The sequence below is a fragment of the Haemorhous mexicanus genome, chromosome 10 (assembly GCF_027477595.1).
Source record: "Haemorhous mexicanus isolate bHaeMex1 chromosome 10, bHaeMex1.pri, whole genome shotgun sequence".
Taxonomy (NCBI): Eukaryota; Metazoa; Chordata; class Aves; order Passeriformes; family Fringillidae; genus Haemorhous; species Haemorhous mexicanus.
In genome coordinates this window covers 15301264-15315531 of record NC_082350.1, presented here as the reverse complement: position 1 = coordinate 15315531, position 14268 = coordinate 15301264, and the positions used below count along the sequence as shown (strand labels likewise).

At 44.4% G+C, this 14268-nt stretch overlaps 1 protein-coding gene across 4 annotated transcripts in view; it reads right to left on the bottom strand.

The window, feature by feature from the left end:
• Positions 1 to 417: 417 nt before the first annotated feature.
• Positions 418 to 14268, bottom strand: part of FGF12 (fibroblast growth factor 12) — a 217850-nt gene continuing 203999 nt past the window's right edge. For all 4 annotated transcript variants that reach the window (XM_059855481.1, XM_059855479.1, XM_059855478.1 and 1 more), the window contains 2 exons: positions 9481 to 9679; positions 418 to 999 (listed from right to left, as the gene is read on the bottom strand). In XM_059855481.1, coding sequence (XP_059711464.1) covers positions 881 to 999; positions 9481 to 9679 — 318 coding nt within the window. In that variant the 3' untranslated portion in view covers positions 418 to 880. The remainder of the gene's footprint in view (positions 1000 to 9480; positions 9680 to 14268) is intronic.

Here is a 14268-nt window from a genome sequence, read left to right as displayed (position 1 = left end):
TCCTAACTCTACCCTAATAAATATGATTGCTTCATCCTGTGAGACCTGAAAACCCATTTCTGAAATTCCCCTGGAAACTAATACAGTAAAACAAGCATATAAATAATTATGATACAGAGGCATAAAATGCCAGACTTGGGTCAGATATACTCATGGATTGACATTGGCAACAAATAACTACACAGGGTTTGAATGTAGATGGAAAAGGCTGAATAAAGAGTAGCTACTTCATTGCCCATAACTGCCAGGCTCCTAATTTGGGCAGGCCATATTTTACTGACAGCAGAGCAAACACAGTCATAATGTACCCCCACCTTTCCTGCTTTGTGAAAAATCCCATCCATCCCCAAGGAAGCAAGGATGTTAAAAACAGTGGTGTGAACGTGAGGTGAAAGGATAAGATAGAAAGCACAGTCACAGGATGCAATTCCCATGTGTTTGTTGCACATCATATGCTAAGTTCAATTTTCCAAAAGCTTTGTTTTATTTTTAAAGGTAACATCTTTATTATTATTATTATTATTATATTTATTAGTAGTTGTTATTATTATTATTATTATGCAGAGATGAGATTTTTCCCCCTTTGATCACAGAGCAAACAGTTTGCTTTTGAAAATGTTAATGGAGTCCTGATTTAAAACATTTTTTCTTCACTTTTTTTTGTTGTTGTTGTTGTTGTTTTTTTAAAACGTTGCAACAGGCAGGATCTGGGTTTCGATTTTCTCGTCCTACACAAAGAAAGATTCTGGAGTTCACACTCCAAGCCACTACCGGTAGGTCCTGCCTTGCCCAGTTGTCATCATCTCAGTGTGGTTTCGCCAGGTGGGGTGGGTAGGTGGGTGGGAGGGGAGGATTTGGAAGAAGGGAGGGTATTTGTCAGCTATGTCGAGTCTTGGTTAACAACTTTGCCTCCATTCATGGTTGGTGTCCCTGAACTTTTCCTTGAGCGTCCTTGTTTTTCTCCAATTTCATGCAGCGATGGCTCTCTGTACATGCACACTGCAAACAGAAGAGACACCCGTTAACAGCCCTCAAGTCACAGACAGCCATGACCATAACAAATTATTTCTTTGTACACAGTGCTGAGTTCCAGCCCCACTGCAAACACACACACACATACCCACACTTACAAAACCCCAAATGACCCAGCAGCAGATCGTGTTATCAAGCAGGATCTGTTTACTTGCCCTTGCTGCCATTTGCTTCTGTCTTGGTATTCTTTCAAAGGCAGAGAGAAACAGCAGATTGACTGCTCACAGATAAATCTTTCTAGGTTTTTTGTGCTTTATAGCTTTTTCATGTTATATTCATATATATAAAATAAACATTTTAGCTCACAGAGCCATGTACTGCCTTGAGATGCTGATTATCATCTAACAACAGGTTCAAGAATGACCCGGCTCCCAGCCCTTGAACTGCAACCAAAGCCCTTGAGAGACTTGAATCAAAACTACACCTGCAGCTGAGCCATGAAGGATTTCTGAGTGTTGAGCTGTGGATCTGAAGTGGTGACTCAAGCCCATTTGGCTCCATCGGCCAAGAGCCGAGGTCTGCTCACGGCACTTCCTATTTATTCCTCTGTAAATCAAGCCAGCCAGCCAAGGTCAGGGCTGTGAGCAGACACGTGGGATGAGTTCAGTGACAGCAAGTCAGGAGCTGTCCCAGCTTTCTGTGGTTGTCTGGCAGCACCTGAGAGCAGGGTGGCTGGAGGGCACCTTCTCTCCAGACCCTGGCTGTGCAGTGTGTGTCCTATAAAAATGAACTTGCTGGAGCCCAGACAGCCGGAGAAGTCAACGTCTGCCCAAGGCTCATCCCCACGTCCTGGGCAGGACAAAGCATTTATCCAGCTCAGCACATGGACTAAGTCCTCACGGCTGTCCTCGTGCCATGTGAGGTGTGCCAGAGCAGGGGCACGAGCTGTTCACACCAAGGAGAGCATCTCTGATGAGCTCACTGCAAATGTGGCAGGGTGCAAATGAGATTGAAAGAGTGAGGCATCTCAAGGGCAGGCACAGTGGAGTTGAGAACATAAGGCAGGTCCAGACTGCAAATGTCATGTCCAGATCTTTGCAAAAATTAGGAAATGAAGAAATGATTGTGTACTGCTTCATTTTGTGAAGCTGTCACATCACAAACAATGGCACAGAGCTCCAACAAAGGATAGAGCCTATCAGGGTTCGGTTCTGGGTAATCAACAAAAACAAAGCTTTAAAGATTATCTGAAGAAATGAAAAAAAAAAAAATCCCATGTATGAAAAGGCAATGTAAATGTATCTATATTCTCCCTTGATTTGCAAATAAATCCCAGCAATTAGAGGCAGGCTGAAAACGACATTATTGCTCTGTGCTTTTACTCCTGACTAGATAAACAGTTACAGCACTGTGCAACAATACAGGACAAAGATAAAGTGCAGCCAACTGTGTATTAATAGGAGGGATACTGAATTGAATATATGAGCAGTGAAAAAATATTACTTTTCCCATAGTGTATTTTTCATGCAAGGCTTTCAAAGAAGTTTAAAAACACACACACACACTTGTCCTCCCAGCAAGGCTGGAAAAGGGCTCTCACGTCCCCTTTCAGTCCTGAGCTGCCCCTCACACCATGGGGAGTGTCACTCAAAAACATGGTGATGGTGAATTTGCCTGTTGTGGTGAAGTACCCAATAAAATCCTAAAGAAAGTATGAAACGGTTAACAACAGAGGAAAACCTGTGCCCTTGTGATTTCTTACCCTGAGCTGCAGAGTCTTTGGATAGCACTGAGGGTGTGCTTGACTGCTGTGACTCACCTTATTCTCGGATGTGATACTTGCCCAGCAGAATTATGTATTTGTGCCAGTGTTGTCCCAGTGCCCCTGACATTCCATACACAAAGTTTTGTCTCAAGTGCACTTCATCCTGACCGCTCTAGTCCCAAGCTGGAGCTGGAGGGACCTCCATGAGTTCTTCCCCCAGAAACCAAGCTCATCTCACTCACACCCATCCCCAATAACCCATCAGGCTGGGTCAGATGCTTAACCACAAGAGCTGAGCCCAGGTGAATGCTGCAGCAGCACCATGGCATGCTGCCTTTCCTCAACTCCCTGCTTCTCACCACGGCCTTTGGCAAAAACTTTGAGCTGCCAACAAGGCCCACAGAGTAAAGAATATAAACCAGGCTACTGATATAAACAACATTTGCAGCTACAAATGAAGGAAACCCTGTACCTGACAAGCAAATAGGGCAGGAATTATAAGCTTTATCTTCCAGTCTAGTGCAGGATACAAATACTGATGTGGGGCATCATGTGGAGACTGCTCACACTGAGCTTTTCAGACAAAGCTGTCAAAGCCTCTGTACCAGACAGGCTGTGCCAACAGCCCGTGCCAGAAAATCTGTAGCAGTATAGGACAAGCATATTTTCAGTATTTAGATACACCTACAGGATCAGTGCATGCAGTACTTACATGGCATCATGCACAAGAGATGCCTGGACATTCTCCTACTCAAGAGGCTTGCACACATGTGCTGAGCTGTGGCCATGGCTCAGCAGGGGCTGTAAACCCCCTGCACTGTGGCACACAGGTGTGCACACCTACATCTGCACAGGCACAGGGCTTCAAGGACTGTCCAACATGTTGTGCAACACAGGCCCTTGGACTGCAGCTTGTTCCTCTGTACTGAGGAAGTCTGAGCGTGACTCACACAGGGAGATGTTAGTCATGGACTGGGGAGGGGGTGTTTGCAAACGGACCCGTGTGAGTGCCCAGATCTTCACAGCTTTGAAAGTACATCGCTGGGCTCCAGGACTTGCAGCACTCACTGGCAGGTCTCTTTGGGATCCCTCTGTGTGTATGTGTGTGTAGACACACTTCCCTGTCACCTGCCCTGAGGTAAAGCAGCAGCAGTGTGACAGTCATGCCCGACACCTGGGAGGTCTGCTGGAGCACACAGCACAAGCAGCTTTGGAAGGATGAGCAAATCAGCTAGAACAAGAGTTCCCTCCCTGCTTTGCCTTGCTTCTCCCACCCACCCACACCCACACACCAAGCCAAATACAGCCCTTAATGTCTAGAAACCAAGCTAATTCTTTGGAGTTTCAATCAGATAATCAGCTCCTATGCCCCAGATTCCAATCAACACATCCATATTCATGCTTTAATTGGAAAGTGCTGTTAGCTTGATCTGCTGAAGAGCTGCAGGCTTTAATGGAAGGGGGTGAACGCAGTGGAGCTGTGCCCATGTCTGGTTCTTGTGGCTTTCAATTCCCTGCTCTGCTGTGAAGCAGCAGTGCCTGCCACTCACAGGAACAAGGGAAAAATTTGCACAAAGATCAAATCAAAATTAGGAAGGAGACTGAGGGTACAAGTGAGGAGGACGGGGGTGGCAGGGACCATACTTCCTGAAGGCAAAGGCGTGGAAGGGGCTGCCTGTCACCAGAACAGCTCAAACTCTTGCCTACATGCTGGCACAGGATCACACTCTCATTTCTGCTTCCCAGACACGGCACTGGCACATCACCCACGTGATGACACTGAAATCACCCTGGGCATCAGGGACTGCCAGAGTTTGGGAAGCATTGCTTTGCATCCTGACCCCAGCATTTCTCACTTGGCATCACTGCAAGTTGAGGAGGTTCAGGAGATGCAACAAACTCCCTTTCCTTTCTCTAGAATATGGCAAAAATCTTATTAAGCACATTAGATATTTCCATCTATCCATCTTCACTTTGTGTCTTTCCTTGATCGGACTCTTGCGAGTCAGGAGGAACCAAAACTTTTCTAAGCTGCAGTTCAGCAGGTGGGGAGCCCTGCAGGGTCACCATGTGCCCAATGGTGCCAGGCTGGATCTGGGCAGGGCTGGAAGCAGATCCTCTGGTAGCAGCCCAGAGCAGGATCCTTGCCTGTACAGATACCACAGCTCTGGGTGTTGGTATCTGCCCGAGTGGCTGTATTTGCCAATGCTTTGGTGCAGGGAATTAACTGCCTGAGCAGCAGCACTCAGGGGCACCAGGGAGTGAGTGATTAGGCACCCTTGTTTTCTGCCTCTTATTACTGCATTCTAAATCCCAGCTGATGCATTTCAGAGGCTGTGAGCTCGTGTCTATCTGGTGTGAAGACAGACATGTAAAATGTGAAGGATGTTGCCAGGTGGAATCACACTTTGTTCAGATAAGAAAGGCAGCACAGGATGGCAAAAAGCCAAGCAAAATCATGGTTAAAATAGATTACATTTGCCATGTAATATGATGATCAAGAGTCTGATAGATGAACAAGTGAGTTATTGTGGCATAGAAAACAAACCAAAGCATCCCCACCTGGAAGACAGACCCAAGAGAGGAGCTGTGTTAGCAAAGACTCACAGAATGTGGAGATTTTGAGGTTTGATTTTTAAGAATACTTTTTAGGATGTTGGGAAAGTAACATTTTATATGGGCAGGTAATAACAGGACAAGGGAGAACAATTTTAAACTAAAAAAGGAGAGATTTAGGTTAGACATTAGGAAGAAATTCTTCTCTGTGAGGGCAGTGAGGCACTCCCACAGGTTGCCCAGAGAAGCTGTTGATGCCCCATCCCTGGTAGTGCCCAAGGCAAGGCTGGATGAGGTCCTGAACAGCCTGATCTGGGGAGGGTGTCATTTCTCCCCATGGCAGGGGATTGGGACTAGATGTTGTTTAAGGTCCCTTCCAACTTGAAACTTCCTATGACTCTATGTATTAAGGTGATACCTTTGAAGCATTTTCACAAGGCCTACTGCATTTTCCTAGTCAACAGTCTTGTACTTTTTTACAACATCTGAGGACTCTGCCTTAACAAAACTTGGATGTTGTTTCCCTGAGGAATGACACTGGGAAAGATCTGGCTGCTTGGATACTCATCGGTGATAATAAATGGATCCAGACTAGTCATTAACAGGTCACCTTTGTATTTGAGACATACTCAAATCAGGAGGGCTGAAGCACCATAAATTCATTGTTAGGGACTGCTCTGCTGACTTGGAGGAAGTTTTCTGCTTCTGTGGCCAGATTTGCCACCCTAAATGTTTTCTAGTTTGGGCCAGGAGAGAGAGAAAATGTAACTCTTTGGGAGAGTCCCATTTGGAAATTATGTCTTCAAAAAGACGGAAATATGAATAACAGAGCACATCTACTTAAATGACTGGAAACTTCTCCCATTGAGATGGATTTGGATATTTAGAAGAACAAAAGGCACTATGGATGGTAGGATTGTTCCAGCACTAATCATTACAGACACTTAAAGAGACTGAAATTTCTCTAAAAGATTACTTGTTGTCCAAATGACAATTATACTCAAGCTCATTTCTTGTGCAGTCTAGTTCAATCTTGATGCCTTCCCTTTAGGGTCCATTTAGCTTGAATAATCAGTGATCAGAAATAAAAATATCAAAAGAAATGTGTTGCGTATGTGTGTTTTGAAGCAAAACTGGCACCACACAGTACATCAACTGCTGCCTACCAGGCTGTTTGCCTTGGCTTTGCCTGTGCACAGATGGGAGAAGAACTTAACGTCTCCCCTGTTATTACTTAGTAAGTTTTTTTGTGCTTTCATATTGATTAAGCTTAATCTTATTTCCAAAAACAAACAAATCCTACCTACACTAAACTAAAAAAAAAAACTCCTACCGACCAAAACCCCAAACTTTTCCAGTTGGTTTCTACTGAATTTTGTACAAAATACCTCCAGCATCCTGCCAATCTACGTGAGTCAAAACACTCTGAGTGTTTAGCACAGCAGAAAGCCGTAGCTGCTAAAAGCCATAGATAGCACACATCCATACATAGATACCACTGTGCATATATGTGTATGTGCTCCCATGAGTATTTGGAAATTATCTGGGAGGACATTTCTTATATATGTATGAGTTTACTGTCCATTTGCAATTTCAAGGGGACTTCTGAATTCAGAGAGCAGGATGAAGCAATGGAAATCAAATGAGTTTGGGGAGCAATCTGGGCTTTTTTCTGTTTCCCTTCCCTGTGAACCCTTTCTTCACTAAACTGCTGCATAATTTTTCTGTGTATCAGAAACAACAAGGAAGTTTCATCTCAGATATAACTGCTATTGAGTGGTAGGTGAAGCGATTCCTAGTAATGGATCTGGCACTTCTCCTTCCCAGGGGGAGCAGATTCCTCCTTGCACACATTCCTGTGTCAGCCATCACGGGACAGAGCTAATGCTGGTGGTGGTATCCAGCAACAGGAAACCTGGGGGTGTGACTGTGGATGGAAGCTGCAAAGTTCCTGTGGATGGAAGCTGTGTCCCAAATAAGCAGCAAAGCCCACACACTGGGGCAAGCCACAGCATTCTGCAGAACCGACATGCAAATGCAGCAGGAGAGTGCTTTGAGTATTTCCTTGGAGTCATAACAAAGAGAAAGAAGCTGTTAAAACAGGGTAGGAATTGCCCCTTTTCTGTAACATCTCTGCCTGCACGCTCTGCTCAGGGGGACTTTGATGGATGCGGTGCAGAGAAGTCACGTGGAGACGAGCAGGTTTTACTCCAACCCTCCCCACAAGCCTCTGCTACCTACAATGAATCTTAGGCTTGGGAACAGAGTCCTCCGTCTGGAGTCACAGTCCCAGACAGCTGAATGCTTTGGGAACCTGACACGTGCCTTGGCTTGGGAGACTGCCAGCTCTTTGATGCAGCAGCGCTCACAAAGCCTGACTGCAAAGCATGTGGAGGAGGGAAGGAGTGGAGGAGCCCTTAATTTGGCTGCCAACTTCCAAAGCGCTCACTGCTCCGGAGGTTATGTGACAGCTGTGATTGAGGCAAGTGTGGGAGGAGGCAACTGCGGGAAAGGGAAGCTCTCGGGCTGGGCTGGGCTATTCAAAATGAGAGCCAGAGAAGCATTTGCTGAAATGAGATCTCTGCTGTGGGTCAGGCAGCTCTGTTAAGGCAAGGCTTTCCATGAGGAGAGCCACAGGAATGGCCTAGTTTAATGAATGCAGAAGGAAACTATTGAGCTGTTCAGCAGACACCATGCATGCTAGATGAAAAAAGAAGCCTGGATTCAAAGGATCCACTGATCAGTGCCAACGCCCAGCCAGGCAGTGAAGAAATACCAGAAGGAGGTGGAAACCCAGCTGTGAAAGCTGTTGCTTGTAAAAGACTCTCCTCATGGTCAAGGCAAGAGAGAAGCTGGTAACCAACCCCATGCCTGTAGCAGGCCCTTTTCCTTAGCAACACACGAGGGCTTAGGGTACCAATGCCACCAATGCCTCAGATGAACAACAAAGGGCTCCTGGCTGCAGAGAAGCTGTTGAAAACAAGCACAGGACAAGCACCTCCAGGCCATTCTCTGATCTTTCAACATTTCCATTTCCTATGCAAAGCCCACAGATACTCTGGGAATGCTGCTCTGAATTTCTCTAATGCTTTGCTTCAGATGGCCTTTTCCTTACACTCCCAACTTCCTACCCCTGAGCTGGGAAGCTTTTAAAAAGGCCCCTGCTGTGTGGAGTGAGCTGTGGCCTCCACCACTTGTGAGTGGTACCTGTTAAGGGAGCGTCAGTTCAAGCCTTCTCCCACAGCCAACGTGGAGTAGTGAGAGGGAGCACAGAGCTGTGCAGCCAAGGCCAGCTCCAGGCTACTGTGTCCCTGAAGGAGACAAATGGCAGGACAAAGATGGGGTCAGAAAAGCATATCTAGGTTGGGGATCAAAAGGTAGAGCTTTTCCCAAAAGATAAGAAGTGCTGTTTCCAGAATCAAGTTAGTACCTGTTAAGTACTAGGCTTACCACACTATCTTTCCATTTATTGGGGGCCAGCCCACGAAAAGCAAAATGTCCTGGCAGGAGCCTGAGGCATCCTTCAGAGAGTGTACAGGCATCAGCAGGAGGGCAGAACTTCAACTCCGTGACTTTCACTGAAGCCTCACACTGTGATGAAGACATATGGCATGACAGCATTCCATCTAACTTTGGACAACAACTCTAGCCCCCAGTGACTAACCAGGATGTCTTTACAGATGAGGAAAAACAATTTAATCTCAGGGTAGACATAAAAAGAACATCCACAGCTGTGCTGGTAGGACCCATTTTTCTTCTGTTACTAAGAACAGAGTGCCAAAGTCTAAAATCAGGTGAGATGAATCCTGTCTCTACTGACTCTATCTGGGACTGGAAATCTACTGAAATATACTTGCAAAATCCTCTGAGAAGACAACATTATGACCACTGCTGCATCACATTCCTTTGGAACTGCTGGCTGCTTTTCTTTACCAGTAATTTCTTGTGTTGTTGGGCTTTTAAATTCATCCTTTAGCACCCCAAAGCCAAGAAACTCCTTTGAGGCTAGAAGGAAAGCAGAGGAAATGCTAACAGTGCAGCCCAGAACTTACCTGAAGTGCTACAAACATTTCTTCTTGCTTTCTGGTCTTGAAGCCCAACACCCTCACCCAGGAAACCCCACCTCTGAAGTTGTTATCTCCCCCTACCCAAACCCCACTGAGGGAGAAAGTGGGCAGATTCCATACCTTCAATGGGTTTGGGTACAAAATGTGATGAGGGTTTGGTTTTTTTCACTCGGTTTCCCTTCATAATTTGACCTTCTTTATTGAGTCCCAGGAACCACGCTCGTCCCGATTCTTGCTGCCGGTACAGCGTGGAAGAATAAATAACGTAGTAGTTTTCAAAGACAGATTCTTTAAATTTGCACTCTGGTGTGAAAACATCCTGAGTAAGAGAGAGAGAAGAAGAAAAAGCAATGGAAGAATTAATAATCACTGATCTTCTAAATTAGGCATCACTGAGTGATACACAATGGTCACGCATTGCAGTTAGCAAAGAAAACAACAGGCATCGGCAATGCCGGCTCCCAGCAGTAACACCCATCTAGGCAACTCCCAGCTGAAAGGCAAGGCTGTCCTTCCCTGGCAGAGCTGTGGTTTGCAAAACAACCTACAGTGAACAGGCATGAAAAATGTGCAAGAAAACTCAGAAAGTTGCCAGGATTTAGACTTTAATACTAAGCAAAAGAAAGAAAAAGGGAGCTGAGAAGCAGAGACAGCCTTGCTGTTCCTGATGCCTTCCCCGGCTTTGCTCATATCTTTCCTGTGATGGGCAAATGTTCAATGCTTGTTGTCTAAGATATTGAGGTTTCTTCAAATTCTTAGAGGCAAAAAGCAGTTTATTGAACCATTTAAGAGGATTCAAAGAAATGAGAGTACAAAAGCAAGTAAACCATTTAATTTCAAAAGCGGTGTAAGGAAAAGCTGGCACAAAGCCTAGAAATCTTTCACTAAAGAGAAAGAAGTAATTTTCAAGATTTCTGGCATAAGTATTTCTGCAGGTACTGAGAAGCATTTCCACACCTGCCCTGGAGCAGAGCACATATGGATCTGTCCAGGACATCCTCTAAGCCTGAGATGGCTGTGGGAGTGGCTGTGCCATTGCCACTTGCCCTGGCTTTGCATTAAGTCTCCAGGACGAAACTACACTCAGCTATGGACTAGTACTTGTTATATCCCAGTGTTCAAGATTTTCAGAACAGAGAAACATTAAACCTCTTTTAAAAGATCTGGCTGGCCAGGGGATTCTGTAACAAGTGGGCTCCCCAACCTTCAGTGAGTCATATGTGGTTGTTAGTGGCTTGGGTTTTGTTCCCAGACTTTGAGATTGAGCAGAATACCTATCCTAGCCAAACAAATTCTCCCACTAATTTTCTAAAAACTATTCTTGCAAAAAAAGTTCAAGCCACAATGAAAACTCATTTTCTGAATCAAAACTGTTTCAGCAAAAAAATCCCTTCTTACAGGTCCCAGACAAGGCATTTCTGAGGCCTGTGAGTGAAGGCAGATGCTTCTACAGGTAAGTGATGCTCCCTTCCAAACCTTAGCCACTCCCAAGTCTTTGGGAGCTTCTCCAGACTTGCCAATGCAAAACCCATGACCAACATCGAGCAAAGCATCTGGAGTAATGCCACATATTTACTGCAGACCTTGTTTAAGAGCAAACATTCTGAACATTCAGCAAACCTTAGGAATGTGTTCCCAAGTGATCTGGGGATTATATAAAGTGCTGCTGGTGTGACAATAAATCCAGTGTGCAATAGACCCGCAGAGACCAGCAGGCTTGAAGCTACAGAAGATAAAGCACAGCAGAAAGCACAGAGCTGTGCTGCACACGTGAATTTTGCATCAATCATTAGCACCACACAGGTAAAAATACCATCAGCAAAAAGGGCCATTTTGCCTTATCTGAGGGAGTCCTTCGTGCCAGAGAAATAAATATTTTTAAAAGAGAGTGAAACAAGTTAAGAGAGATCTAGATGACTTAGAGCACTATAAAATGGTGTTTGAAGTAGCTTCCCAAAAGAACAGTGCTTAAGTGTTCTTAATCTGCCCTTTATCTCCAGGCTTTGGCTTGCCTGGGAAGGCACAGCTCACCTGGGAGCTGGGTTTGCAGGAGCTGCCTCTGAACTGCTGGCTCGGGGGCACTCCCTGGCACCAGGCCCAGCCAGGCAGCAGCTTTCAAACCAAACTGGACAACTCAATCCCCTTTCCCATGCCTTCATTACCCCATCAGTAAAAGCTGATTACAAAAATTCCCTTTAAGGGGACTAAAAAGTTGGTGGGCTGTGAAAGATAGCTCCCAACTTGACTTAAACATGGAACTAAGACTATTTTCAATGAAGAAGAACTATAAAAGCTAATGCATTTCGAAAATGTAGTTTCATAAAGAAAAGAAAAAAGATATTTTAATTACAAGTTATTGCAAGTTAAGTTTTCAGCTCAATATCTATTTTTAAATTACTGCAGTGTAATATTTTGTGACATGCAGCAGTAGTTCATAAAAGCAGATGCTGTACTGTATACCCACTTGTACCAATTACCTCACAAAATTCTTACATTATTTTAAAGCAAATGCATGTAAAGGCATCAAAGTAATGAAGATTTTAAGAAAATAAAGAAAAATCTATTGATTTCCTTTAAACATTTATGCTCCCCCACAAGCAAACAAAAGCATCCCATTTGTTTTGTAAGCTGGCTGGTTGATTCCTCATCTCCCATAAGACAGTGGAAACAGCACTTCAGGGTTTGAACCATGGCAACACTACTATGAAACACCCCAGCTCTGTCCATTCAGCAGCCTAGAAAACCCACAGCTAAGTTCTAATTAAATAATACTGGGTTTATCCACTATTATCCTTCTTATGTACATCATCTCGCCTGCAACAACTGTGCCATGTGGAGACAGACACCCATGGGACACTGCTCATCCTGCCACCAAACTGACACGTCCCAGGGTCCTCACAGGTCTGAGCAGCAGAAATCTCTGTGGGCATTACCATGGACTTGTCACAAAGAGCAAGAGGATGATAAAAGAACCAGATGACTGGAGAGGAGACAGGGCAGAGGTGCAGGACTCAGGCCACTCTCCCAAGAACTGCCTGAGGATTTTTAGAGTGTCCTCTAAATCTCATTAACATGCAAACCCTTTTGTTTTTCTTCACTGGTGTCTTCTTGGTGCCCCATGGCCAGCCTTCAGTTACACTGCATCATTTAGTTTCATCACACACCTGCTGTCAGCTTTGGGGCTACCAATAAAAGGCTATTGGGATATTAATGGCAGAACCTCTCTACAAGCTTCACTGCCAAAATTATTTGTCAATTATGCTGAATCAGGTGGGAACTACTGTTTCAGTTGTCTTAGGCTGAGATGAGTTGCGAAGAAAGGCAGAAGTGCAGGTGAGAACAACAGATTGCACAGTAACAAAGCAGTTTGTAGCAGCCACTGCTGCACAGACAGAAAACTGAGACAACAAAAGGTATTTTTTAAAAATCACTGATCTATTCACCAGATCTCTGGGCCATGCATGATTTAGGGTTTTTTAATTTGTTTGGTTTTGTTTATAACAAATATGCTAGATGGGTAGACCTGGAGTCCAATAGTTTCTCTTCACCTCAGATAAAGAGTGGGTAAACACAACAAAGGGATCCCCAGGCTGTGCCCCCTACGTGCTTCTGACAGGACATAAGGACATCCTGCCCCAGTGGTAATGGTATGGTAAAGCCCTGGGGTCATGAGCACAACCTCACTTCCTCACTTGCTGCAGGACCTTTGAAAACAGGGTTATAACAAGTCCAACTCAATTATTTTTCCAACTCTCTCCTTGATTGAAATAGCATGACCAGGCATAAGACAGTGAGAGGACAGATGGCTTCTATCTTTTAATCACCAGTCATTTTCTTTAAAGAGTGACTTCAAAATAAACAGTGATTCCATTTTCTGCACAAAGTCCACAGAGGTCCCCTGTCAGGACTGTCATGAACTCAGCTCATTCAGAAAACCCATCACTTCTCATTAAAGAGCATGCTTGTGATTTGTACAAAAAAAAGATTCTCTCAATTTAATTGAATGTGAAATATGTCTTTGACTGAATTATTTTTGCATATAAAATAAATAAATACATTTATTTGTTTACCAGTTGGAGATTTAGAGCCTGAGGTATTTTGTTAAGTGTCTACAGATATTACTGAAAGTGGCTTGGAAAAGCAGTTCTTTTTTAAATTATTAAATCAAAAACTTGTATGAAATATTTGCAAAAAAACATTAGTAATTTACGTGCAAAATGATTTGCATCGGCTTGCAACTTGTATTTTGCATCTCAATCCAGTCCCTTTGAACAAAAGGCAATTGTATTAAGAAGAGTAATTAGATTTGCTTTGAAAAAGCAAACATAGTTCTGGTTTTTGATAACTGTAGTTTTACTGGAAATTTCACACTCTTGAAAAAAACCCCAACACAGTAGGTATCACACAGAAAAAAGGGAGATCACATTCAATGACAGCTGGAACCAAGAGGAGCTAAATGGATGCATCTGCCATTGGGGCGATTTGGTGTGCCAGACCTGCTCAGGGAGGGTCTGAGGTACCACGGACTGCCCCAGAAGTTATTTCTGGGTTAGAAAACCAAGATGTTTCATTTATCCATGATCTCAGTAGTGTCTCCTGCCATCTGTAGATGGAAATATGGATGTGACTTCCAGGCACAAGCCAACCTCTGCATCACTTGAGCTAGTTTGGTTCTTCTGGGAGATGTTGGGAATGTCTGGGCCCATCTATCCCTCACCACAGCACAGACTGGTGGTGGTTTGTGAGAGGGCAGATTTTTTTTCTAATCCACCTCAGCTTTCACCTGTCCTGGTCAGGTAGATCTAACCCAAACTCTCTGAACACAGTAAGTTTGACTGGACCCTCCTTTGCATTTCTGTAAAGCTGGAGAAGTTCCACAGACATCAGTGCAGAAGCACTGATGTCAGA